Genomic DNA, 27,795 nt, shown 5'->3' with positions numbered 1-27,795 from the left:
GATGTACAAGATACATGTATTATCAAAGTATGTATGTGGTATATAACTCTGAGATTTGTCTTCTCCAGATATCCACAAAACAAAGAGAACCATGGGAGCTGTTCAAAGAGACACCAACCCTCCCATGCACCAAAAAAAAAACAAATCATGCAAACAGCAACAAGAACATCAAGCCCGTCACATGCAAAAAAACAAATTGTACAAATGGCAACAAGAACATCAAATTTCGCCCCATGTGCAAAAAGCAAATCTCTCAAACAACAACAAGAACAACAACTCCCACCCCATGTGAAAAAAAACAAATCACGCAATCGGTGACAAGAATGAACGGGCAAAAACACAGAATATAAAAACATAAAACTGAAAGAGTCCTAGTGAACCACAATCTAATCCACAAAGCATGGACCCAGAACTTTGGCATCATCCTCCAACAACATTTGTGTAAGATGACGGGAAGAAGAAGCAGCCATTCAGCAGCATGGAGTTGAGTTACAACAACACCCTGGAAGCTCAATACCATCCAGGATGAAAAGCCCGTTTTATTTTCATTTCCATTTCCATCCACTACCCTAAACATTGATTCCCACCACCATTGAATGCAATTCATCTCATCAGAGGTTGCTTTTAGAATAAGTATCTGGAATTGAATTTGTTAGTCTGATAGTAAGATATGAATTGGAAAAAAAATGCAACTAAATGTTCATGGAGTATTGTGCTTACAGGGGGCTTACACAATTTAGAACTTGGCCAGCATATATTCCATGGCAGTGTTCATAGTCAAAGTCTACTAATCAATAATTTTTCCACTTTGGAAGGAAAAATGGAAGATCAGATTATTATGTAAATGGTAAAAGATAGCAGCGTGCTGCTGTGCAGAGGGACTTGGGCATGCTTGTACATGAATCGCTTGCAGGCTATTAAGAAGACAAAAGGAATATTGGCCTTCATTGCTAGAGGGATTGAATTAAAGAGCTTGGAGGTTATACTGCAACAGTACGGGGTACTGGTGAAGCCGCACCTGAGTACTGCGTGCAGTTCTGGTCTCCTTACTTGAGGAAAGATATACTGGCTTTGGAGGTGGTGCAGAGGAGGTTCATCAGGTTGATTCGAGAGATGAGGGGGTTAGACTACGAGGAGAGATTGAGTCGCCTGGGACTGCACTCGCCGGAATTCAGAAGGATGAGAGGAGATCTTATAGAAACATATAAAATTATGAAAAAATTAGATAAGATAGAGGCCAGGAAAGTTGTTTCCACTGTAGGTGAGACTAGAACTAGGGGACATAGACTCAAAATCAGTAAGAGTAAATTTAGGACGGATATGAGGAGGAACTGCTATTCCTAAAGAGTGGTGAATCTGTGGAATTCTCTGCTCAATGAAGCAGAGGAGGCTACCTCAGTAAATATATTTATGACAAGGTTGGGTAGGTTTTTGCATAGTAGGGGAATTAGGGATTATGGGGAAAAGGCAGGTGGGTGGAGATGAGTCCATGTTCAGATCAGCCATGATCTTATTGAATGGTGGAGCAGGCTTGATGGGCCAGATGGCCTACACCTGCTCCTATTTCTTATGTTCTTATGTGTGAAGTTCCCAACAATTATGCAACATAGACAAGGCATTTAATATATTCACAGTGAAATAAGGTCTTGAAAATCTGTAGAAGTGAGGTGAAGAAAGAAGGAAATACATTTTTATATCCTTATTTATGATCATCAGTATGATTTCCAGCCAACTGTAATGAAAGGCTGGAGGAACTCAGCAGGCCAGGCAGCATCTATGGAAAGGAGTAAACAGTTGATATTTTGGGCTGCAATCCTTCATCAGGCTCCCGATGAAGGGTCTTGGTGCAAAACATTGACTGTTTATTCCTTTCCCAAGGTGCTGCTTGACCTGCTGGGTTCCTCCAGCATTTTGTGTGTGTTGCTTTGGATTTCCAGCATCTGCAGATTTTCTTGTGCTTGCAACTCTAATAACTGTTTGTTCCTATGCAAGCGAGACAATTTTTAATTGAATACCTGGATCTCAAGTGAGAAATTGTGAGAAACGTTAAGCTGCAGGGGGATCATTGGTCCTAGCAAAAGGTGACTTACAGGCACAGCAAGTAATTATGAAAACTAACAGAGCGTAACTGTTCGTTCCATTACACAAACAGCCTCTCCTCCATTGACTCTACACTTGCCAGTACCTAAGGAACATAGCTAGCGTAACTGAAGAACCCACTCACGCTGGTCAATCCCTCTCCTGTTAGACATAGATACAACAGTCTGAAAGGGCCAACCAGCCTCAAGAGCAGCTTCTATCCCATTTGTTGTGAGAGTTTTGAATGGACTTCTCATACGTTAAACAGTGAACTCTCAATCTCCCAGTCTATCTCACTGTGACCTTTGCTTGTTATTTCAAGAAGGTCTTGTAATTTGTCTTGTTATTTGAGGAGGGTGTTCACATGTTGGAAGCAGGTCAGACAATGTTTACTCAACCAACACTTAAAACAAGCAGGTTGTCTTATAACCATATAACAATTACAGCACGGAAACAGGCCATGTCGGCCCTTCTAGTCTGTGCCGAACTCCTACTCTCACCTAGTCCCACCGACTTGCACTCGGTCCATGTGAATAGATTGAGCAGGGGTAGGCTTGTTTCTACTGGTATATAGCAGACTAATTAAAATAGATAAGAGTTAGGCTCAGACACTGTTACCCCACTGTTATAACTATTCAACAGTCCCCTGGTATGATAAGATGGACTCTTGATCTCATAGTCCACCTTGTTTTGATCTAGCACCTTACAGTCTATCTGCACTGCACTTTCCCTGTAGCTGTTACACTTTATTCTGTTATTATTTCACCTTATATTGTCTCAATGCACCATGCAATAATTGATTTGGATGAATGGCATGCAAGGCAAGTTTCTCACTCTACCTCAGTATCTGTATACTATTATAGTATTAGGTATAGTATTAAATTAATTCCAACTCCAATTCCAAAACCTCACAGGGTGGATGTGAGGGGGATGCTTCCTCCTGCAGGAGAGCTAGATTATAGGGCACTGTTTAAAAGTAGGGGGGGGGGCACCTCTTTAAACTAAAATGAGGAAAAGTTCTCTCTCTCTCAGAGAAACGTAAGCATTTGAAGCTCTCTTCCATTCCACAGACTTTTCCCCTTATCTAAAAAGACATAGAGTTACATTGGAAGCAGTCTAAACAAGATTCATCAGGCTGATGAAAATCAAACCAAAATGTGCATGTCTTAAATACAATTCATCAGGTCAGTCTGCATTTGTGGAAAGAGAAACAATATTAATGTTTCAGGTCTGAGGCCCATTGTCAGAAATGCAGACATCCCACCCCCCCCGGAAGATCCGGGAGTCTCCCGCATATCGATAGTGGCTCCCTGGCGCCCGGAAATTATATACAATATCCCGGAAACAGATTTTTTTGAGAGGGAGAGGGAGAGCGAGTATCCTGATTGGTCTCTCTTCGCGCTAAGAGTGCTCCCCAACCACCGGCCCGTGAGAAAACAATATGATGTGGCAATATGAAACGATATGAGTCATTTGCACCTTTCCTCATTCCCTGTCACGCACTGTTGAACTTGAACACACGCGAGGTCATTATCCACGCATCATCCATGTCAGCGCGGGAAAAAGATCAACTCCTCGAGCTTGTAAATGACAGCGGGCTGAAAAGTATGTTTGGCATAACATCTCTGCCGGCAATCTGGATCAAAGTCAAGGCTAAATATCCTGAGATAGCCATGAAAGCACTGAAAACGTTGCTTCCATTTCCAACATCATATCGCTGCGAAGCGGAGTTTTCTGCAATGTATGCAACGAAAACTAAATTGCAGAATAGACTGGCCATAAGGAACCCCCTTCCAGTATCGCTGTCTCCCATCACCCCTCGATAGGACCGTCTTGTTGCAGGAAAACAAGCCCAGGGCTCGCACTGATACAGTGATATTGGTGCGTTGCAATGATTTTGTATGTTCATACGGGGAAAATATGCACTGTGTGTTTAATATCCAAACGTTACTTAAAATATTATGATGCTATTGACTTATCACCTATATTCCGGTCATGATTAACACCGCGCCCCCCCCCCACCCCGGCCCCCCCGGTCGGCTGGTCCACAAGAATGTTGTCAATATTAAACTGGTCTGTGGTGCAAAAAATGTTGGGGACCCCTGCTAAGTAGACTTACCAGTTTTCTCTGTGGGCGGGCTTTACAGTCGACCTCAAAAACAATGACAGTGTTGCTCACTGCACTGTTTGCAATAGTGACTTTTCTATTGCCCGTGGTGGGCTAAAATGTAAAAGACATGTTCAGGAGAGTTTAACAGGTGTCATTCATTCATTAGCATAGCTAACATTATTTAAACTAGCTGGCTGGCTGCTAAGGAGCTACTCTATTGATGTCCTACGTGATGAGGCCAAACTCCCTATAGACTTGCTTAAAGTTTTAATAGAATAAACATGATAATATAATATAAGTACATATTTTAATGTCACATTTGCTGCACATACCCAACTTGGTTTACAGATTAGACAAAGTCACTAAACAAAGTATTACATTCACCCTTGGAGGTCGATGGGGGAGGGGGGGATATGGGGATATGGTATTGCGGGGGGGGGGGGGGGTGGAGGTATGCTACCTCCCTGAAATGGTGGTGCTACCTCCCTGAAATGAGTTTTTGCAGGGTGGGATGTCTGGAACTGAAAAGGATTATACTATATATGACAAACAATAGATCACTGAAGAACACTAGTCACAGACCTCCATCCAGAATGAATCCCCTCTATTTTCTATGGGCAAGCCAGTTTTTGGATCTAATTCACCAAATCACCTTGAATCCCCCACGTACTAATTTTCTGGGTGAGTCTACCATATAGGACCTTGTCAAATGCCTGGAATGTTGTTAAATCCACGTATACAAAATCCACTGCTCTACCATCACCAATTATCTTGATCACCTCCTCGAAAAACTCAATCAAATAAATCAGAATTGACCTGCACCACACAGAAACATGCTGATGGTTCCTAATTAGACCATACTTTGTTAAATGCTCTTAAATCCTATCCATGAGTTCCCTGACTTATCCATCAATAATTTTCAGGACTTTTATTTCTTAAACAAAACAACACTAGCTACCGCCAGTCCAGCAGCATCGTACCTATGACTAGCGAAGATACAAAGATCTTCTCAAGGCCCCAATAATCTCATCTCTCACCTTGCTCAGTAACCTGGAGTATATCCCAAACGGCCCAGGGACTTATCCACCTTAGGGTTTTCAAGAGACATAACGCTACCTCTTCCCTAACCTCAAAATTCCCTGGCATCTGGGCCGGCTGGTGGCGCAACGACATCGGCGCCGGACCCGGGAGCGGAGGTTACGTCTGCTCCTGAGTACATTTCCATCCGTGCCGGGTTGAGCGTCGAGATCGCAACTCGACCTCGGAAAATAAAAAAAGCGAAAAATACTGCAAAAATGTCTGTGTGAGGGGTGGCGCGCCGCACAGTCTCTCTCTCGCTCTGCGCCTTGTAAAAGCCATGAAAAAGACATCATCATCGACGCACGCACACGCTCACACACAGACTCGCAGGCACGCAGGCACACGCCAAAGAAAAAATAATAAATAAATAAATTCCCTGGCATCCTAGCATGTTCCATCTTGATCTCACCACCATCCAGTAGCGTAGCAGTTAACACAACACTATTACAGCTCGAGGCATTGGAGTTCAGAATTCAATTCCAGTGCCGTCTGCAAGTCGTGTCTGTACGTCCTCACCATGGAACGCGGGAACTTTTCCTCCCACACTGTAAAGACGTACTGGCTAGGTTAACTGGTCATTGTAAATTGCCCTATGATTTGACCAGGGTTAATCGGGGTTGTCGGGGATTGCTGGGGCAGCCTGGTTTGAAGATCCGAAAGGGCTGGAGAGGCCTACACCATGCAGTACCACTAGATAAATAAACAAATATCCAGCTCCTCGCTAAGTACTGGTGCAAAGTACTTACTTGGGATCGGACCTTGGATTAACTGAGTACTCATTGAGTCCTGGGGTACAGTATTTTGTCCTTCTAGGAACAAGCTATGCTTCAGTTATCGCTTCCTGCAAACAAAGCAGCACTCCAGCAGTACAGTACCATAAGCAAGACAACAGCCGAAGGGAAATGGGTGAAATCTATCTGCTTCTAGCTTATCAAGAATCCGGAATCCTTCAGCTCAATGTACCTCCAAGCATTTTGCAGACTCCAAGCAATGATGGCAAAGGTATTAATGAATATAATAATATAGTCAATAAATAACTAGAGCAGAATGCAAAGACATCAGAAAAGAAACAGTCAAGGCTTAATATCATTGGCATATGTCACAAAATTTGCTGCAAACACACAAACACACACATCACACACACCCATTCATATCTATATCTATATATATAACTTTTAACTTTTTAAATATAAATATTTACTTCTGTAATTTACTGTTCTTTTATTACTATGTTTGCAATTTACTGCTGCCACATAACAACAAATTTCACGACACTTGCCGGTGATATTAAACCTGATTCTGGTTCAGGAAAAGGCAAATAGGTTTAACTTCATAACTGGTACAGACATGATGGGTTGAAGGGACTGTGTTGTACCATTCTATGTTCTATGCAGTTACAGAAAGGCATAAGAATGAGCCTGAAATTAAGGTCTTGCATTAAGGCTTGGCCAAGTTCAGTAGCATAAGACTGGGAGCAGTTACTTAAAGGTACTGTAATTCTGCATTTGACAAATAAGAGTCATTAAAAAGTGGAAGAGTGAAAATTCAGGTCAGTTGTCCCGAAAAGATGAAGGATAAAGATAAGAAGTCTAAGGAACCATAGGCGTTAAGGGATATTGAAGATTGGATAAAGATAAAACTTAGTGAAATGGATATGGGGATGAAAGAGAAAGGTAGAACAGATTTGGTCTTTATTCTTTGGAGCGTAGAAGGTTGAGGGGGGACTTGATAGAGGTATTTAAAATTATGAGGGGGACTGATAGAGTTGACGTGGATAGGCTTTTTCCATTGAGAGTGGGGGAGATTCGAACAAGAGGACATGAGTTGAGAGTTAAAGGACAAAAGTTTAGGGGTAACATGAGGGGGAACTTCTTTACTCAGAGAGTGGTAGCTGTGTGGAACGAGCTTCCAGCAGAAATGGTTGAGGCAGGTTCGATGTTGTCATTTAAAGTTAAATTGGATAGCTATATGGACAAGAAAGGAATGGAGGGTTATGGGCTGAGTGCAGGTCGGTGGGACTAGGTGAGAGTAAGCATTCGGCACGGACTAGAAGGGCCAAGATGGCCTGTTTCCGTGCTGTAATTGTTATATGGTTATATGGTTATATGATAATCCTCTTCATTAGCTGGGGCAGAGAATGTAAAATCTGAGGAGATATACAGTACTGTGAAAATGTCTGAGGCACATTTATATACCCAGGGTGCCTAAGACTTTTTCACAGTATTGTAGTAATTTTATGTATTGCACTGTACTGCTACTGCAAAAAAAATTCATGACATACGTGAGTGATGGTAAAACTGATTCTGATATGGGTCTCTGTTCTGGACTGAGAGTGGGATGGGAGCAGGGAGAAGGGAATCATGGTTGGGAAGAGGGGAAGGGAGAGAAAACACCAGAGAGACATTCCGTAGTGATCAATAAACCAATTGTTTGGAATCAAATAACCTTGCCTGGTGTCTCAGGGCTGGGTGTGTCTGCACCATCCCCTTCCCCACCCCTGGCTCTCCTTCTCTGCCACCTGTCCCACACCTCTCCCGTGGTGCTCCACCCTCACCATTTCCAACATCCTTTGCTCCCGCCAGATTTACAAACTTGCTCTCCACACCACATCGACAAATACAGCACTAAGCACAAGTATTAGGCACCCTAGCTATATACATGTGCCTAAGACTTTTGCACAGTACTGTAGGTTGATGTTTTTTTAGGCCATATTTTGAATAGGGAATTCTGATCATCATACTGAAGGAAACACAGGATTGCACTGGATAGTGTGCAGAGGAGATTCATCTGGATGTTGCCTGGGATGAAGTGTTTCAGTTAGCAGGAGAGATTAAGTTTATTTTCCTGGTGCAGGATGACTTGTGAAAGTATTTATAAGTTAACTGTGACATACCTTTAACAGAACCACACTGTTCTGTGTACCTCATACTTGTTCAGGTTGTTCATTACACCTGGATCTGGGCTGTACCCTCCAAACATCCGGACCTGCATCTCATTTTTTTTGCACTACCTTACTTTCCATTTTTCTATTTTCTATTTATGATTTATAATTTAAATTTTTAATATTTACTATTGATTTGTAATCCAGGGAGCGGGAAGCGCAGAATCAAATATCACTATGATGATTGTATGTTCTATTATCAATTGTTTGGCAACAATAAAGTATAAGGTATTAAGTATAAGACAATGAATGCAGGAAAGCATTTTATTTACCACAAAGTACTGGGCTATTGATGAAGATGCGAGAACAAAAGTGTCTGGACCCAAAAACGCCCGATCTCTATTTTGCTCCAGAGATAGTGCCTAACTCAGAGTTCTTCAGCAGGTTGTTTTTTTTTTGGTCAAAACTCCATCTTCTGCGGTATTTTATATCTCTCTTTAAAATGTTAATTCATTTTCAATTATCTATTGCAGTCGAGGTTAAAACAAACTTTAAAACACTATTCAACTGAGAAAGAAGCACAAACATTTCCTAAGTTTGACCGGATCTGACACATAGACAATCAGAATAATCGTGCTCGGTTCAAACCTGCTTGTTAATGTACAGGGTTCAATATACTCACTTTAGATGGAGCGATTACAGGTTCCACTAAGATGTCAATTAGTGGCTGATAGTACATTGAAGGTAGTATCCGGTCTTCTGCCAACCTGATTTTTAATCGTAATGCTCCTAATTTTCCACTGGGAAAATAAAAAATATCACTAAATTAGAAACAATTCTAATTAACTGCTTCTAGCAAGTATTTTGTATTTATCTATACAAATTAATTCTGAACTTTTTTTTTTACAGAAGTTTTATTCATTGGAAGCAACTCCTCAAAAGTTTCTGCAATAATGCTCCCCATTCGAAGCCCAATGACAAGATTGCTAAACACTTGACTCAATTTGGCAAGCTAAATTTACGGCGCACCAGTTAACCTTGATTGGTGTGCAGGGGAAATCAAGGGGGCAGCTTTCACGGGCATTGATGATGTCCTTTGACTTAGAATGGACTCACATGGAAATCCAGTGAGATCCTGAAAAGTGCCCAGCAAAAGTGCAATTCTTTGCGAAATCTTGGCCATATTCCTTACAAAAATTGCTATGAATGAAAACATTGAACGTTCTTTTGCCCAAAGTTGACAGAGAACCGGATGGCCATGGAAAGGTTTCATCAAAGTTTATTCTACCCAACACTGTGTTCCCAAATTCTTCTCATATGAACCTAAGTGGACCAGTTACTGACAAAGAGGCCTCACCACAAATTCATCAAAAAACTGTTGGAACTTTGGGGTAGAATCATTTGTTCCACAATCAGACATTACATAGTTTTTATTCCACCAACCTCTGAATGTTAGGCAGGTGATCTAATTACAGTGGCTTAAAAGTTTGATAAGAAAGACAGACAGAAACTATTTCCTCCGATGGAAGATCTGAATGGATGAAAGCATCATTTATCAATTAGGGGTAAGCTCATTTAGGATTGAAATCTGGAAGGATTTTTTTCCCAAAGGTAGAGATCAGGAACTTGTGAAGTTGTGGAATCGGGGTGAAATTTGAAGATGGTTCCACTATATGAAGGCATAGAACAAATCTGACAAAATAGTTCTTAGGTTCAGTTCATGCATGATCTAATCTTGTGGCAGATGAGGTTCCAAGACATAAATGGCCTTATGGTTTCAAGATTTGAATGCTCTATTTATGTTTCCAAGACAAGAATGGCCTTATACTCAATGCTTCCAAGAGAAGAATGGCCTTCTGCTTGGAGGCAGCGAGTGGGAATAAAAGGGGCCTTTTCTAGTTGGCTACCAGTGACTAGTGTGTTCCTCGGGTCATGACTGGGACCGCTACTTTTCACATTGTTTGTCAGTGATAATGGATAATGGAATTGATGGCTTTTTGGCAACATTTGTGGATGATACGAAGACAGGTGGTGGGGTAGGTAGTGCTGAGGTAGTAAGACAATTGCAGCAGGACTTGGACAAATTTGAAGATTGGGCAAAAATATAGCAGATGGAATACAGATTTGGTAAAAGGAACAATAGTGCTGACTATTATCTAAATGGGGAGAAGTTTCAAATATCAGAGATGCAGAGGGACTTAGGAGTCCTCGTGCAAGACTCCTAGATAGTGAGTTTACAGGTTGCATATGTGGTAAAGAAGGCAAATGCAATGTTGGTATTGCAAGAGGAATAAAAAATAAAAGCAAGGAGATAATGCGGAGGCTTGAGAAGCCACTAGTCAGGCTGCACTTGGAGTATTATCAACAGTTTTGGGCCCCATATCTCAGAAATGATGTGCTGTCATTGGAGACAGTCCAGACGAGGTACACAAGGATGATTCCAGGAATGAAAGGGTTAACATATGAGGAGTGTTTGGCAGCTTTGGACTTGTACTTACCAGAATTTAGAAGAATGCTGGAGGATCTCGTTGAAACCTACCGAATATTGAAAGGACTAGATAGGGTAGATGTGGAGAGAATGTTTCCTATGGTGGGGGTATCCAGAACTAGAGGGCACAGCCTCAGAATTGAGGGGAGATCTTTTAGAACTGAGGTAAGGAGGAATTTGTTTTTTAGCCAGAGAATAGTGAACCTGTGGAATGCTCTGCCACAGACTGCGGTGGAAGCCAAGTCTGTGGGTATATTTAAGATGGAAGTTGATAGTTTCCTGATTGGTCAGGGCATCAAAGGATATGGTGAGAAGGCAGGTGTATGGGTTTGAGTGGGATCCGGGATCAGCCATGATGGAATGGTGAAGCAGACTCGATGGGCTGAATGGCCTAATTCTGTTCTTATGCCTTATGGTCCTGTGGTCTCTATCTATGTTTCCAAGCCATGAATAGCCTTATGCTCGATCTATATTTCTGTACAAATTAAAGATTAAACTCTGTCACGAGCCTTGTGGCCCATCAGGCCGGTGCTTATGCCGGTTTCCGTGGCGTGAAGCGACTGAGAGTACAAGAATCCCCCCCAGATAGGACGCCAGTCTATCGCGAGGTTAACCCCCAGCATTTTTGCCGGTACCCATTCTCAGCTGGGTAGAATGGAGCATTGTGTGGTTAAGCACCTTGCTCAAGGACACACACGCTGCCCCGGCCGAGGCTCGAACCTACGACCTTCAGGTCACTAGTCCAATGTTCTAACCACTTGGCCATGCACCACACTTTCTGTACAAATGTCACCACTTCAATACATCTAAATTATGAAAAGTAAGCTTGCTTCCATGGAATAAACAGAATAAATTTTGCAGATTCCCAGCCTATGGCTAGAAACATCAGAAAGTTGAGCTATTAGTGGATGCCCTACCATCACCACTGACATTGTGATGATAAAGCATTGTCTGTACTTGTCTTGCAAACTTATACCTGTGGTAGGTAGCATCTCCCCACAGAGAGACAAGGTGAAAGAATTACTCTCCCTACTTGAATGGTTCATAATCTGCCCTATTTGTACTCATGATACTCTCCTGATAGTGACGACATTACAAACCATTCTGGGGAAAATGGCCTTGGCAGGTACCCAAAATTATTTATATAGACAATGAGGCTTTGCACCTGCCAAAGAAATATTCTTTGAAGCTCCTTGGTTAATTAGTTGAAGGACTTATAAACAAACATTTTAGGAGCTTTTTCGAATAAAAGGTTTTTGTTTCGTTCAGATACAGAATTATCTTGTGTCATCATTAAGAGAAGATGAGATATAGGGATGATTATGCAAAAAAAAATCTGTTGAAACCAGCCCGGGTCTAATGAAATGGAAAATATGCAACTGGGCATTCTTAGCAGAGAGACAAATTTTAAATCTATAACATGTTATTTGAAAGTTTGATTAAATCCTCTCTGAGGTAGTGAGGATAACATTTAAAAGGTTATTCCATGTGGATATGTTACCCGTAGGAAGCATTAAGCAATAGCCATACACAAATCAGCGTGCAAAATATACTTCTTAAATACTAATCCAATCTGTTCACTATGATGAAAAAAACACATCATGAAAATTTTTTAAAAACTGCAGATGCCATAAATCTGAAATAAATACAGGAAATGCTGTAAAATCACTACAAGCCAGGCGGCATCTGAGAAGAGAGAAACAGTTAACCTTTCTGGTCAAAGACCGTTCATCAGAGCTGAGAAAGAGGGAAAAAAGGGTTAGTTTAAGTAGCGGAAAAGGTGGGGGAGAGTAAAGAATGGAATAAAAGGGATATCTGTAGCAGAGGGAATTGAAGGAACATTTGAGACCTCAGAGACTGCAGATGCTGGAATCTGGAGCAAGCAACAACCTGCTGAAGGATCTCAAAGATTCAAAGTACATTTATTATCAAAGTGAATATGCAGTATACAACCCTGAGATTCATCTTCCCAACAGACAGCCAGGAAACACTATGGAACTCATTTAAAGAAAAACTTCAATCCCACCCCAACACACAGGGAAAAAAAAAACACAAATCATGCAAACTGCAACAAAAAAAGAGCTTAAAACACAGAATATAAAACACAAAATCGAAAGAGAGTCCAGGCATATTCAGTTCAGCTCAGTGTTCATTATCTGCAGGCTGCCCCAATTCAAAATCGTCCGAAATAGTAACGATAAAAAAGGAGCAACCTGAAACCAGAAACACATCGTAATGTGAACTGCAGAGTCTAAGTGACAAACCGCGTTGACTAAACCTTGCGCAAGACCCAGAACTCCGGCACCATCCTCTGACAGCATCGAAGGAGAGAGAGACAGAGAGAGAGAGAGAGAGAGAGACCATTCGAATGTGGGGAGCAGTGAGTATGAGGGAGAGAGGGCGAGACTGTCAAATGCAGACACATTCCTCTGGCAGCAGGAAGCAAGGGGCTGGTAGACAGCGCTGAACACCCACTTGTCTTCCACACTCGCCTCGTTGATTTCAATCTTCCTCGACGCTTTAATCGGCAAGGTCGGTGAGAGATGTAGCCGATCATGGGCTCGTGACCCTTCTTTACCCTTATTGGCCTTGAGGCCACACCCTTCGCTCAAAGCCTCACTGAACACCCTCAGAAACAGCGAAGCGCCAGGTCGCTCAATCGGCCCAGAAACACTCCACCAAAATGTAGACGACAAGCTTCAACAGTAGCAGAACCATATTTGGTTGAAAAAGAAGTGAAGGAAATAGTTTTGTGAACCATTTGGAAGCCATCACCCTTGGTCACGTTGTTTGCTGGTGCCGTGTTCTAAATCAGCTGGAATCAGCAGGTCAGGCACAGATGCTGGGGGGTGGGGTAGGAAATGATGATTGCGTTGAGAATGATGCAAAGCAAATAAAAAAGATGGGGTTAATGTGGTGGGGAATGAGGAGAAGTTAATGTCATGAGAGCAATAGGAGAGGAAAATTCCAAGAGGGGGTAGGAGGACAGACCTCCAAGAGGACTATAACCTTGTTGTAGGGTTTGGAGGGTTGCGTACCTCAATGACCTGGAGTGCTACATTAGCTGGAGTCGAGGCTTTAGGTTCTGGCTCTTGGTAGGGTTACCCATGCCAAACAGGTAGAGGACAGACTAAGAGAGGTCCACCGGTCTTCCAGGTTCGAGGGGTTCAGTTCAGGGCTAACAACCCTGACTGGTCAAACAAAACTGTTACGGAAACAACAATGAAGAATCCTTCTACGCCTGGGTGCGACGGTGTTCCCGAGTCTCCACCTGGGACTTGTACGATGGACAGTAGTGAAAACCAAGAGGAGGCTACCGACATGATGGAGAAAGCCCTGAGCACCACCAGAGATGGGAGACCTTCATCGCTGCCCTAAACACCAGCAGCATAACAGGCAATGAGTAAGTAAGTAAAATGATAGAAGGTGGTGTCTATGAAGAAACAGAGTGTTGGAAACGGGAGATAGGGTCATCAAAGAATAACTAGGTTGAGATTAATGTGGACTGAAGGAGATCCAAAATGTTGGCAATTCCTTTCCCACTATACATGAGTGGACAGTAAAACTTCGTTGTTTCTGTAGTACAGTCTGACTGATGTTGTATAGTCTGTCTCACTGGGGTGTACCTAGCAAGCCAGAACATGGAAGCAAACAAGAAAAAGAGAGAATGCCAAACACAGTTGTCCAGCCCTGATACAAAGAGGAAGTTGGATAGTTCAGTATTGAGTTCTGCTGGCTGCAACACGCCCAGATGAAAAATGAGCTATTGTCCCTCAGTCTCCTGTTGGGCCTCATTCTAACAATGCAAGAGGGTCACAGACAAGGGGTCTGAGCATGACTGGGATGGTGAATCACAATGGCACGTAACTGGAAGCTTAGGGTCGCCATGTGGTCTGAGTACAGGTGCTCAGCAAATCCATCACCCAAACTGCGTTGGGTTTTCCAATGCAGAGCAAACCATGCTATAAACATCTAGACCATTGCACTTGAATGGAAGGAATGCAAGCAAATCACTGCCTTACCTGAAAAGACTAATTGTGTCCATACATTGCCTTTGTTCCACCCACTGCCCTCCCGTACCCTTCTCTGCTTCTTACAGTAATTTGCCTTCTCTCTTTCCCACCTCAGATGAAGGGTCTTCTCCCGAGACATTAACTGTTTCTCTTTCCACCCATGCTGCCTGATCTGCTGAGTTTTTTTTAAGCATCTTCTATTTTTAATCAAAAAAATCACTTTGGATTAAACACAAGTAGAACATCATCTGAAATACCGCTTGCAGCCAGAGTAAAGATGGATTCAGTTATCTAAGGAAACTTCTGTTATCTCGAGTATCAAGGAGAAGGATTTTTCAAAGGCACTGTCTTCTTTCTACTGCATCTGTTGAACCTCTGCTTTGCTTCTCAGCTCCTCACTTAGTTTCAAATGCTTTGTATCTTTGTAACTTTAAAGTAAATAATTGTGAACAATGAATGATCTTTAAGGCGGCACGGTAGTGTAGTGGTTAGCACAACGCCTTACAGCGAGAGCAACCCAGGTTCAATTCCTGCCACTGCCTATAAGAAGTTTGTATGTTCTCCCCGTGACCACGTGGGTTTCCTCCGGGTGCCCCTGTTCCTTCCCAAAGACCTACCGGTTGGTAGGTTAATTGGCCAATGTAGATTGTCCCGTGATTAAGCTAGGATTAAACAGGTGGGTTGCTAGGCAGCGCGGCCAAAGGGCCAAAAAGGCCTATTCCACACTGTATCTCAAACAACAAATAAACATTTTACCTGGGTTCATTTCTGTTGCTGCGTGTAAGGAATTTGTATATTCTCCATGATCGCGTGGGTTCCATCCCACAGTCCAAAGACTAACTGGTTGGTAGGTTAATTGGTCAATGTAAGTTGTCCCGTGATTAGACTAGGAATAAATCACCTTACATATAGGCTAATGTCACTCATTCAACGTACAATCAACCTCTGGTTATAAGCTATCGTATGTATCTATGTTTATTGAGGTTTTTTTTATTAATACTGTGTTATTGATCTTTTGTGTGAGTTTTCTTGTGTGCTGCATCAGATCCAGAGTAACAATTCTTCCGTTTTCCTTACAGTTATGTACAGGAAATGACACTAAACAATCGTCAATCATGAGTGATCTTCACGTAATAGTGGAGATCTGAACTGGTGAGAGAAACAAGAATCACTTACCCTGCATCGTCTTCCTTCTTTTCAAAAGGCAACAGCCTAAACCAGCCCCTGGTTATCTGAGTCTTCTGAAGTGCGTCCAAATTAAAGTCAATCTAGTTAGGGAGAGAAAAAAAACACAGATATTTTCCTTGATAAATGTGCATTCAATGGTTAGCAATGAGAAAACAAGCACAGCGCATATTGGTTTGGTGTTTCCTGTTAGATCTGGGCTTTCTGCTTGGTGAGTACACCTCAACCTGCACTCCCCCCACCAAAGGTTGAAATTAATATTCACCCTCTCATGGAGCAACTCAGCACAGAAAGAGGTGCTGCAGTCCGTCTCATCCACACGGGGTATTGTTCCTACGTTCATTAAGTGCCGTGTTGTATGACGTGGGTGATCTTGGTCTTTCCATGACCATTATCGTTCTTGGCAAATTTTTCTACAGAAGTGGTTTGCCATTGCCTTCTTCTGGCCAGTGTCTTTACAAGACGGGTGACCCCAGCCATTATCAAAACTCTTCAGAGATTGTCTGCCTGGTGTCGGTGGTCACATAACTTGCGATATGCACCGGCTGCTTATACGACCATCCACCACCTGCTCCCATGCCTTCATGTGACCCTGATTGGTGTGTGTGGCGGGGGTGGGGGGGTAAGCAGGTGCTACACCTTGGCCAAGGATGACCTGCAGGCTAATGGAGGGAAGGAACACCTTACCCCTTCTTTGGTAGAGACATATCTCCACCCCGCTACCCTCTAACTGTTGTACTTGTCTACACCAGTTCCATATACCTGCATTCAGTCAGTCTCCTTGGAGATTCAAGTGCTTGCCTGGATACTTCTTAGATTTTGTGAGCATCTCTGCCACCTCCTCAGGCAGCATCTTGTCCACGTGAAAGATACCCCCCTGGGATCCCCTTGGATTAAGTGCTGCAGAACCGGTGAGTGAAGGGGAACTGGAGGATGTGACCTTGAATGAGGGAGGAAGCCCACACTGGAGCCTCAGCCTTTGCACATGTTCCAACAGGTATGAGGTTCATGCAGCCTGTCGGGGAGGGATTCCCAACCCTTTTTATGCCATGGACCAATACCATTAAGCAAGGGGTCTGTGGACTCCATGTTGGGAACCCCTGCTGTAGAGGCTATAGGGAGGATGAACAAACATCACAGTTCTGTGGTACAGGAGCCATACACTCGAGCTAGCTTTGCAGGGTCGGCCAAAATTCACTAGTTTAGCGAAATGAAATGTAATTTCATTCTAACGTGCAGCTTGACCAAGCTGATACAGGGACAATGTTTTGCTAAGCTGGAGTACTTTGAACCAAGTTTTACAAGATCAAAATACAAGCATTCTGTACTGAGATTAGCAGAAAATCCCTCACTCAAGAGTGCTGAAGAAGCTAAGTGATGAAGTATTTTCATAACAAGGATTGATACATTGGTAAATTTTACACTTAGCACAGGAAAGTGGCACTGAGGTAAAAGACCAGCCCTGACCTCATCAAGAGTGGGTGCGAGGTGCTGAGTGGCCTACTCATTCTACTTACTATCATCTTATACAAGGCAATCACAATGGCTTCTGCAAAACCACATAATTTACACCGTCACTTTAATGTACAAATATCCCAAGATGTTCTGGAATGAAAAGTAAAGTAGATCAAGCATTGTTGTAAGGCTAGTAGGCCAAAGGCTCAGAGACAGGTTTCTACTGAAGACTTTTCAGTCTGAGGCACAAATGATTTGGGACAGAAGAGGCCAAAGGTCTGTGAACTTCAGTGGAAATGAGATGGTGGCGAGGATAAGGATTTGCAGGTGGTCTTAAGAACTACGCACAGCCAAGCAGAGAGCCTGAGAGGATGTCAGGGTAGAAGTTCAAAGATCAAAGTGAATTTATTATCAAGATGTGTACATGTCACCGTATTCTACCCTGAGATTCACTTTCTTAAAGGTGATCACAGTAGAACAAAGGAATACAACAGGACCAGTGAAAAAGGACACGCAAAGACAACCAATGTGAAAAAAAAGAGATTTATTGGGTAGGATGAGCTGAGGCTGTGCAGGGACTGTATACAGTACAGTGAGGAGAATTTAAATGAGACACAGGGAGCTGCTGTAGCTCAGGGAGAATGGGAGTCCAAAGATCAAAGTAAATGTTATTATCGAAGAACATATACGTCACCCTATACAACACTGAGATTCAACAAGACAGGCAAGGACAAATTCCCGCAGCAGCAGATTTAAGCAATGTTTTCTGTCTTCTGAGCAACTAGGAGGGATGTCAGTAGGCGGAGAGGGAAGATATTAAATCAATAGTTAACAACTGACAAAAGGACGCTCAAAGTTTTGTGGTAGGTCTGGGAGGCACAGAGTAGGCAACACTACGCAATCTTCATACGTGAAGGTAAATACATTCTGAAGCTGTGGTCTGAGCCACACAGGATGCTATGACACTGCACAGTCTGGTTTAGCTAAAGCATGTACCAAATGGAAGAGGGAAGTCAATCCCAGGCAGCAGAAGCCAATCCTGGGATTAAAAAGTGGTGACTTAGCTCTTTGCAACACTGAACTGTAAGAAATCTGGGCTAATCCATAACTTGACATCAGAAGGCAAGGACGGTGATGGGAAAAACAGAAGCAGAGCTAGATTTCACCGACAAGCATGCAAGAGCTGATTCACAGGGCAAAATTGGTTTGAGCAGAACTTATTTAGTGGTATATTAAATACAGTTATAATTTGCTCTTTTGTACTGGTGTTGTAGTGTAAATTCACAGCGGAGTGTAAAGATGCAAATGATTCACATTATTTTAACTAAATCATGATAGGAATTCAAACTAAAATTCAAATGGTTCCTCCCATGAAGAAGTCCTGATGCACATCTAACAGGTACACCTTAAAATAGAAGGTTGTTCTATTGCAACAATCCCATCAAATTGTCTGCAGCCCGCAGCCAGATAATGAAGGCACAGCACTGGGTTCGGCTGAACTGAACTGGATTGAATATGCCTGGGACTCTTTTGATGATTTTGTGCTTTTTTTTAGGATTAGATTATGAGGACACGCAGTCCTCTTTTATTGTCATTTAGTAATGCATGCATTAAGAAATGATACAATATTCCTCCAGTGTGATATCACAGAAACACAGGACAGACCAAGACTGAAAAACTAACAAAAACCACATAATTATAACATATAGTTACAACAGTGCAACAATACCATAATTTGATGAAGAACAGACCATGGTCACAGTAAAAAAGTTCAAAGTCTCTCAAAAGTCCCACATCTCACACAGACGGAAGAAAACTCTCCCTGCCATGCCCGAACACAGTCCGACTCTGAGTTGTCCGAAAATTTCGAGCTCTGATCAGCCCTCCGACACCGAGTACCAAGCACCATCTCTGCCAAACACTTCGACCCCAACCTCCGTCGCCAGCAGCAGGCAAAGCCGGGGATTTTGGAGCCTTCCCTCTGGAGATTCTCGATCGCACAGTGGCAACAGCAACAAACCGGGCATTTCAGAAGTTTTCTCCAGATATTCCTCTGCTTCTCACGTCTGTCTCCATCAAATCAGAATCGTGCACAGCACCCTACTTACAAATACAATATCATTTCACAGGAGAGCTGCGCGCATTGTGTCACACCGCCATCTTCTCCTCCTGCTTTGGTGCTTTATATTGTGTTTTTCTTTTTTTTTTTTTTTGCCATTTACGTGATTTGTTCTTGAAACCCCTTTTTACCAGGCATCTCTAGAAACACAGCTGGCTACTCCTTCTCTTACAAGCCAATGGACTCAGCGATGAGAAAACTACCTTTCTCGAACTCCACGCAACCAGGGCCGATACGACTTGGGTCCCACCAGACTGGGAGAGCCGGGATGTTTCGACCACCCGCACCCCAATCTGAGCGAAAACTGTGTAAGTGCTGTCCCCTTATAATTACCCATCGGCAAGTAATAATACCTCATACAATTATAAAGAAATTGTATTTACAAATTTCAGCTTTATTGAACAGTTAGTAGGAAAATGAAAAGAAAAATAAAATTAAAATGGCCCATTAGTTAACTCAGTTCAAACGTACAAGTTGGAGCTCATCTTGAAGTTGTCTTTACCTCACCCTCAGTCTGTATGAAAGCACACACCACCTTCCAAATGTTGCTCAAAATCCAACTTCAACAAACCAGCTCCCTCATGGGAGTATTGGTCCTTCCTCCTTGAAGCCATTCACCTGCGCAAAGCACCTGGTGCCACAGGGACAGCATTCTTCTGCCAAAAAGACCTCAAACCAGTGTCCGTCATAAAAACCTTTCCCCCCAGCACTATCTAGAACCTTCTCCCAATTCCACCGTCCTGATTGGCTGACACAACACTCCTAAGTTGAACAACATAGTCCCTTATCTTTAGCTCAAACCCAAACAAGCTAAAAGCAGAATAGACTGCTCTTACAGAACTGCTAAAATGAAATACCTACTGCACAGCAGTAAAAATAATAACTTTTTTTTGCGCGTTGGGGGTTTGATGTTTTTCTTTGAACAGGTCTCATGGTTTTTCTTTCTTCATGGCTGTCTGTGGAGAAGACGAATCTCATGGTTGTATACTGCATACGTACTTTGATAATAAATGTATTTTGAGTCTTTTAATTGGTGCTGTACCTGTATCACTACAAGGAAATCATTTTCACTTTGGCATAATATAGCTTGAAATCTGAAGGGTTTTACAGAAAAGTGCAAATAATACAAATACTCTTTATCAAGGTTTAACACATGGCTACGCCAGCCATGTTCTACATTTTGAACTCAACACACAGACAACCTATGTGGTGATTTAGAGACGCAATAATAATAGTGCACTTCCTTTTAATGTCAATGCGGCCACCGCTCTATATGCTGCAGAAGTTTTAATGCTGCACAACAGGAAAATTAATGTAGTGCAGTTGAAAACACAGAAGATTGTTTCCTTTGATGGCAGGAAAGGTACAAGATCAATCACATGTAAAGGCTAGGAAGAGCAAACAGTAACACCAAATGATTTCCAAATCGAAGAGTTCCAGCACTTATTATTTAAGATATAATTTCCTAACCATTGTGAAAAAGAAAGAGCCAGACAGTTCCTCTGCCACCAAAATATTAACAGGAATGTGAATTATCATTTAAGCACAGCCTCAGCTGAAACCATCTCACAGGAACAGGAAATTTCTACCCATAGTGATGGGGATGATAATGCTGCGTATTTCAAAGCACCCGGCACCAGGATACCAAGTTTGCTCTGTTCCCCAAGCACAAAATACACTGTAATGGTCCTTAGAGTAGCTAATGTCACCAATAGTCAGTGAACTTATTAAAAGAACAAAACAAAGCAATTGAACCTCTTGGAAGTCTTGATAGTTTGTGGCATAGGTCAGGAGCCTGATGGACTACCCACCTGGATGACTCTAGCTCCAACACACAACAAATTTGGCATTACCCTGAACTACGGTATCCTCTTGATTTGTGTCTGATCTTAATATTCTCATTCATACCCTCTGACTCTGACACCGACTGTTCATTACCCCAAGCCACAACTTCTATCTTCTACAAATGCTTTGAAACATTCTCGACTTGCGTCTTCCCTTCCTGGTCACACATCATCCTGATTTGGAAGTCTATTTCCATTCCTCTATTGTTAAGAATGTGGGATTGCAGGGAAATTATACTCCAGTTAGCCTGACCTCAGTGGCTGGGAAGGTGCAGGAATCCATTATTGAGGATGAGGTTTTGAAGTACTTGGGGGCACATGATAAAATAGGCCAAAGTCAGCCTGGTTTCCTTAAGGGGAAATCTTGACTGATAGATCTTCTGGAATTTTTTGTGGAAATAACAGGCAAGATAGACAAAAGGGATTCAATGGATGTTGTTCGCTGGGATCTTCAGAAGGGCTTTGACAAGGTGCCACACAATAGACTGCTTAACGAGATAAGAGCCCATGGAATTACAGGAAAGATACCAGCGTGGATAGAAAATTTGCTGATTGGCTGAAGGCAAAAATTGGGAATAAAGGTGGCCTTTTCTAGTTGAATGCAGGTGATTAGGGGTGGTATTGGGATCACTTCTTTTCCTGTTATATGTCAGTGATTTGGACGATGGAATTGACGGCCAGGTTTACTGACAAAATGAAGATAGGTGGAGGGATGGGTAGGGTTGAGGAAGCAAGGAGTCTACACAAGGACTTGGACACATTGGGAGAATGAGCACAGAATTGGCAGATGGAATATAGTGCAGGGAAATGTATGGTCAGGAACTTGGGTAGAAGGAATAAAGGTGTAGACGTTTAGTCAGTTTTAAAAGGGGAGGAAATTCAGAAATCTGAGGTGTGCAGAAACCCTAAAGGTTAACCTGCAGGAAGGCAAATGCAAGGTTAGCATTCATTCCGGGAGGTCTAGAACATAAGAGCAAGGATAAAATGCTGAGACTTTATAAGGCCTTGGTTTTATCGCTCTTGGAGTATTGTGAGCAGTTTTGAGCCCCTTACCTAAGAAAAGATGTGCTGGCATTGAAGATGGTCCAGAGGAGGTTCACAAGAATGATTCCAGGAATGAAAGCGTTAATGTATGAGGAGCATGTACTCACTAGAGTTTAGAAGAATGAGGGGGGAATCTCACTGAAACCTATTGAATATTGAAAGGCCTAGATAGAGTGGATGTGGGAAGGATGTTTCCTATAGTGGGGAAGTCTAGCACCAGAGAGCACAGCTCCAGAATACAGGGGTGTCCATTTAGAACAGAGATGAGAAGGAATTTCTTTAGCCAGATTATAGTGAATCTGCACAATTCTATGCCACAGACGGCTGTGGAGGCCAAGTCATTGAGTATGCTTAGAGTGGAGGTTGATAGGTTCTTGATTAATCAGGGCATTAAAGGTTCCCAGGAAAAAGCATGAAAATGGGGTTGAAAGCAATAATAAATCATTCATGATGAAAAGGCAGAACAGACTCAATGTGACAAATGGCCTAATTCTGCTCCTGTGTCTCATGGTCTAATGGCCTAAGGAAACTGCAGATACTGGAATCTGGACTATATCAGAATGCTGGAAGATCTTAATGGATCAGGCAGAACCTGCAGAAGTAAAAGATGCAAGGCAAATTTTTGTGTCTATTTAGGACTGAGAAGGAAAAGGAACTATTAGCAGTATATCACAGTACCAGGCAGGTAGATGATAGGTGGAAGCAGGGCTAGGAGAAACACATTTGTCCACCGAGTTTTCTTCTCCCTTTGTTCTCTTCGCACATCCCACTCCCTCCACCTAGTCCCACCTGCCCATCACCCCCTCCGCATCTGGTACCTGTGCCCATTCTTCACCTACCAGCCCGTCTCTTCCACTCACACACTGCTACATGCTGGAAATCTGTTTTCAGACTTGATGCGGGGTGTTGACCTGAAACGTCAACTTACGCCTTTTGCCTCCACAGATGCTGCTCCACTTGCCGAGTTCTTGCAGAGTTTGGTTTTTGGTTCACTTATAATGTTGCTGGCTCTAAATTCTGCAACCCCCTATGCAGCAAGACCGTGAAAGTATTTTACTCAAAAGTTTGTGCTCACCACCACCTTGTCAAGGACAGTTAGTGACGGCTAATGAATGTCTGCCTTGGAGCAATGTCCATATCTGCTGTTTATTGACTACAGCTCAGCATTTCAGAATCAGAATCAGAATCAGGTTTATTATCACCGGCATGTATTGTGAAATTTGTTAACTTAGCAGCAGCAGTTCAATGCAGTACATAATCTAGCAGAGAGAGAAAAAATAATAAATAAAATAAAACATAATAATAAATAAACAAGTAAATCAATTACTTGTATTGAATAGATTTTTTTAATGTGCAAGAAACAGAAATACTGCATATAAAAAATAAGTGAGGTAGTGTCCAAAGTTTCAATGTCCATTTAGGAATCAGATGGCAGAGGGGAAGAAGCTGTTCCTGAGTCACTGAGTGTGTGCCTCCAGGCTTCTGTACCTCCTTTCTGATGGTACCAGTGAGAAAAGGGCATGCCCTGGGTACTGGATGTCCTGAATAATGGACGCTGCCTTTCTGAGACACCACTCCCGAAAGATCACCTGGGTATGTTGTAGACTAGTGCTCAAGATGGAGCTAACTAGATTTACAACCTTCTGCAGCTTCTTTCGGCCCTGTGCAGTAGCCCCTCCATACCAGACAGTGATGCAGCCTGTCAGAATGCTCTCCACGGTACAACTATAGAAGTTATTGAGTGTATTTGTTGACACGCCAAATCTCTTCAAACTCCTAATAAAGTATAGCTGCTGTCTTGCCTTCTTTATGACTACAACAGTGTGTTGGGACCAGGTTAGATCCTCAAAGATCTTGACACTGAGGAACCTGAAGCTGCTCACTCTCTCCACCTCCGATCCCTCTATGAGGATTGGTATGTGCTCCTTCATCTTACCCTTCCTGAAGTCATTTAACACAATCATTCCTACAGTACTAATCAAAAAGCTCCAAAATCTGGTCCTCTGTACTTTCCTCTGCAATTGGATACTCGATGTCCTCACCGGAAGACTACAGTCTGTGCTGATTGGTGATAATATCTCCTCATCGCTGACAATCAACACTGGTGCACCTCAGGGGTGTGTGCTTAGCCCACTGCTCTACTCTGTCTATGCCCATGACTGTGTGGCTAGGCACCGCTCAAATGCCATCTGTTAGAGTGGATTTCTTTTTGGGTAGATGATTTGTTAACACTTAAATGACTTTGGCCACCAGACTTCTATTTTAACTGTTTGACAAAGGACTGTGGATTGAGTCCACCACAATGGGCTTCCTAAAAGGTGTAAATACCAGATGCTTCTGATGCCAGATGCTGTAGTTTCGAAGACAGTCTTATCTATACATTATAAATATTAATTCTCTTCTATGTTAGCACGTCAAATGCCAAATAAATGTATTGTGGATTGAACTAAAGGCTGTGGATACCAACACAGACATGTTGGCGTCAGAAGGAAAGGATGAAATCCGAAGGTGTGATGTTGTATGTAACCTCAAAAGGAAGCATTGTCTGTAACTTTTTAAGTAGCGATTGCCTTTGTGTTTAGCATATAAATATCAAGCCCACATTTTAGCTAGCAGACCTTTCTGCGGAAAGCGTCTCCATCCGTTAGGATGCCTGCTGTACCTTGTTGTGTCGAATAAAGAAGCTGCTTTGTGTCTACCAGTGACTCTGCCTCTCCGGTAATTTCATCCACGATACAACAATGCATCTACAAATTTACTGAAGACACAACTATTGTTGGCAAAATTTCAGATAGTGACAAGAAGGTGTACAGGAGTGAGACACATCAGCTATATCAGAATAATCAGTGGTGTCACAGCAACAACCTTGCACCCAGTGTCAATAAGACCAAAGAACTGATTGTGGATTTCAAAAATGGTAAGATCAGGGAACACGCACCAGTCCTCAAAGAGGGATCAGAAGCGGAAAGAGTGAGCAATTTCAAGTTACTGGGTGTCAGTATCTCTGACGATCTAACCTGGGCCCAATATGTTGATGCAGTTACAAATAAGGCACGGCAGTGGCTATATTTCATTAGGGGTATGAGGAGATTTGGTATGTCACCGAAAACCCTCGCAGATGTACCGTGGAGAGCATTCTAACCGACTGCATCACCATCAGATGGCTGGGGGGGGGGGAGCGGGGAACTGCACGGGATTGAAATAAGCTGCAGAAAACTGTAACCTCAGTCAGCTCCATCATGGGGACTGGCCTCCCCAGCAACCAGGACATCTTCACGGAGTGATGCCTCAACAAGATGGCGTCCATCATCAAGGACCCCACCACCCAGGACATGTCCTCTTCTCATTGCTACCATCAGGAGGGAGGTACAGAAGCCTGAAGGCACCCACTCAGCAATTCAGGAACAGCTTCTTCCCCTCTGCCATCAAATTTCTGAATGGATTTTGAACCATGAACACTACCTCACTACTTTTTTCTCTCTTTTTGCACTGCTTATTTAATTTAACACAAATATAAATACAGTGGCATGCAAAAGTCTGGGCACCCCAGGTCAAAATTTCTGTTACTGTGAATAGTTAAGTGAGTAGAGGATGAACTAATCTCCAAAAGTCATAAAGTTAAAGATGAAACATTCTTTTTCAACATTTTAAGCAAGATTAGTGTATTATTTTTGTTTTGTACATTTTAGAGTGAAAAAAGGGAAAGGAACAATATGCAAAAGTTTGGGCACCCCAAGAGATTTGAGCTCTCAGATAACTTTTACCAAGGTCTCAGACCTTAATTAGCTTGTTAGGGCTATGGCTTGTTCACAGTCATTGTTAGGAAAGGCCAGGTGATGCAAATTTCGAAGCTTTATAAATACCCTGACTCCTCAAACCTTGTCCCAACAATCAGCAGCCATGGGCTCCTCTAAGCAGCTGACTAGTACTCCGACAATTAAAATAAATGATGCCCACAAAGCAGGAGAAGGCTATAAGAAGATAGCAAAGCGTTTTCAGGTAGCTGTTTCCTCAGTTCGTAATGTAATTAAGAAATGGCAGTTAACAGGAATGGTGGAGGTCAAGTTGAGGTCTGGAAGACCAAGAAAACTTCCCGAGAGAACTGCTCATAGGATTGCTGGAAAGGCAAATCAAAACCCCCGTTTGACTGCAAAAGACCTTCAGGAAGATGTAGCAGACTCTGGAGTGGTGGTGCACTGTTCTACTGTGCAGTGACACCTGCACAAATATGACCTTCATTGAGGTCATAAGAAAACCTTTCCTGCATCCTCACCACAAAATTCAGCTTCAGAATTTTGCAAAGGAACATCTAAACAAGCCTGATGCATTTTGGAAACAAGTGCTGTGGACTGATGAAGTTACAATAGAACTTTTTGGCCACAATGAGCAAAGGTATGTTTGGAGAAAAAAGGGTGCAGAATTTCTTGAAAAGAACAGCTCTCCAACTGTTAAGCACAGGGGTGGATCGATCATGCTTTTGGCTTGTGTTGCAGCCAGTGGCACGGAGAACATTTCACTGGTAGAGGGAAGAATGGATTCAATTAAATACCAGCAAATTCTGGAAGCAAACATTACACCGTCTGTAAAAAAGCTGAAGGTGAAAAGAGGATGGCTTCTACAACGGGATAATGATCCTAAGCACACCTCAAAATCCACAATGGACTACCTCAAGAGGCGCAAGCTGAAGGTTTTGCCATGGCCCTCACAGTCCCCCGACCTAAACATCATCGAAAATCTGTGGATAGACCTCAAAAGAGCAGTGCATGCAAGACAGCCCAAGAATCTTACAGAACTAGAAGCCTTTTGCAAGGAAGAATGGGTGAAAATCCCCCAAACAAGAACTGAAAGATCTTAGCTGGCTACAGAAAGCGTTTACAAGCTGTGATACTTGCCAAAAGGTGGTCTTACTAAGCACTGACCATGCAGGGTGCCCAAACTTTTGCTTTGGGCCCTTTTCCTTTTTTGTTATTTTGAAACTGTAAAAGATGGAAATAAAAAAGTAATCTTGCTTAAAATATTACAGAAATGTGTCATCTTTATCTTTATGCCATTTGGAAATCAGGTCATCTTTTACTCGCTTAGGTATTCACAGTAACAGAGATTTTGACGAGGGGTGCCCAAATTTTTGCATGCCACTGTATATACATGTAAACACACACCTCTTACTCTAATTTACTGTCATTTATTATTATGTATTGCAATGTACTGCTGCTACTTAACCACAAATGTCATGACATATGCCAGTGATATAAACCTGATACTGATTCTGAATACTGAGTGCACAAACCTTTTGCTTTATTGAATGGGATCTATATCCTAACTACCAATCTTCTGTGGCTCCGTGTTCCTTAAAAATCTTGGGTATCTATCTCAGATTCAAATTAATTCAGCTCATATCTACCTCCTGTTACAGTTGAGATCCATGGCTCTACACAGCTTTATGTGAAGAAATGTTTAACTTCTCTCCTGAATAGTCAGGTGCTGATTTACAGGTTAT

General features: G+C 42.5%; 1 protein-coding gene across 5 annotated transcripts in view; it reads right to left on the bottom strand.

The window, feature by feature from the left end:
• Positions 1-27,795, bottom strand: part of LOC140190838 (rasGAP-activating-like protein 1) — a 296,426-nt gene that overhangs the window by 143,353 nt on the left and 125,278 nt on the right. For all 5 annotated transcript variants that reach the window (XM_072247716.1, XM_072247717.1, XM_072247719.1 and 2 more), the window contains 2 exons: positions 15,828-15,919; positions 8,833-8,950 (listed from right to left, as the gene is read on the bottom strand). In XM_072247716.1, the coding sequence (XP_072103817.1) occupies positions 8,833-8,950; positions 15,828-15,919 (210 nt within the window). The remainder of the gene's footprint in view (positions 1-8,832; positions 8,951-15,827; positions 15,920-27,795) is intronic.

This window comes from Mobula birostris, chromosome 31 (genome assembly GCF_030028105.1).
Source record: "Mobula birostris isolate sMobBir1 chromosome 31, sMobBir1.hap1, whole genome shotgun sequence".
In the NCBI taxonomy this organism is placed as follows: Eukaryota; Metazoa; Chordata; class Chondrichthyes; order Myliobatiformes; family Myliobatidae; genus Mobula; species Mobula birostris.
This window is presented reverse-complemented; position numbering and strand designations above follow the sequence as displayed.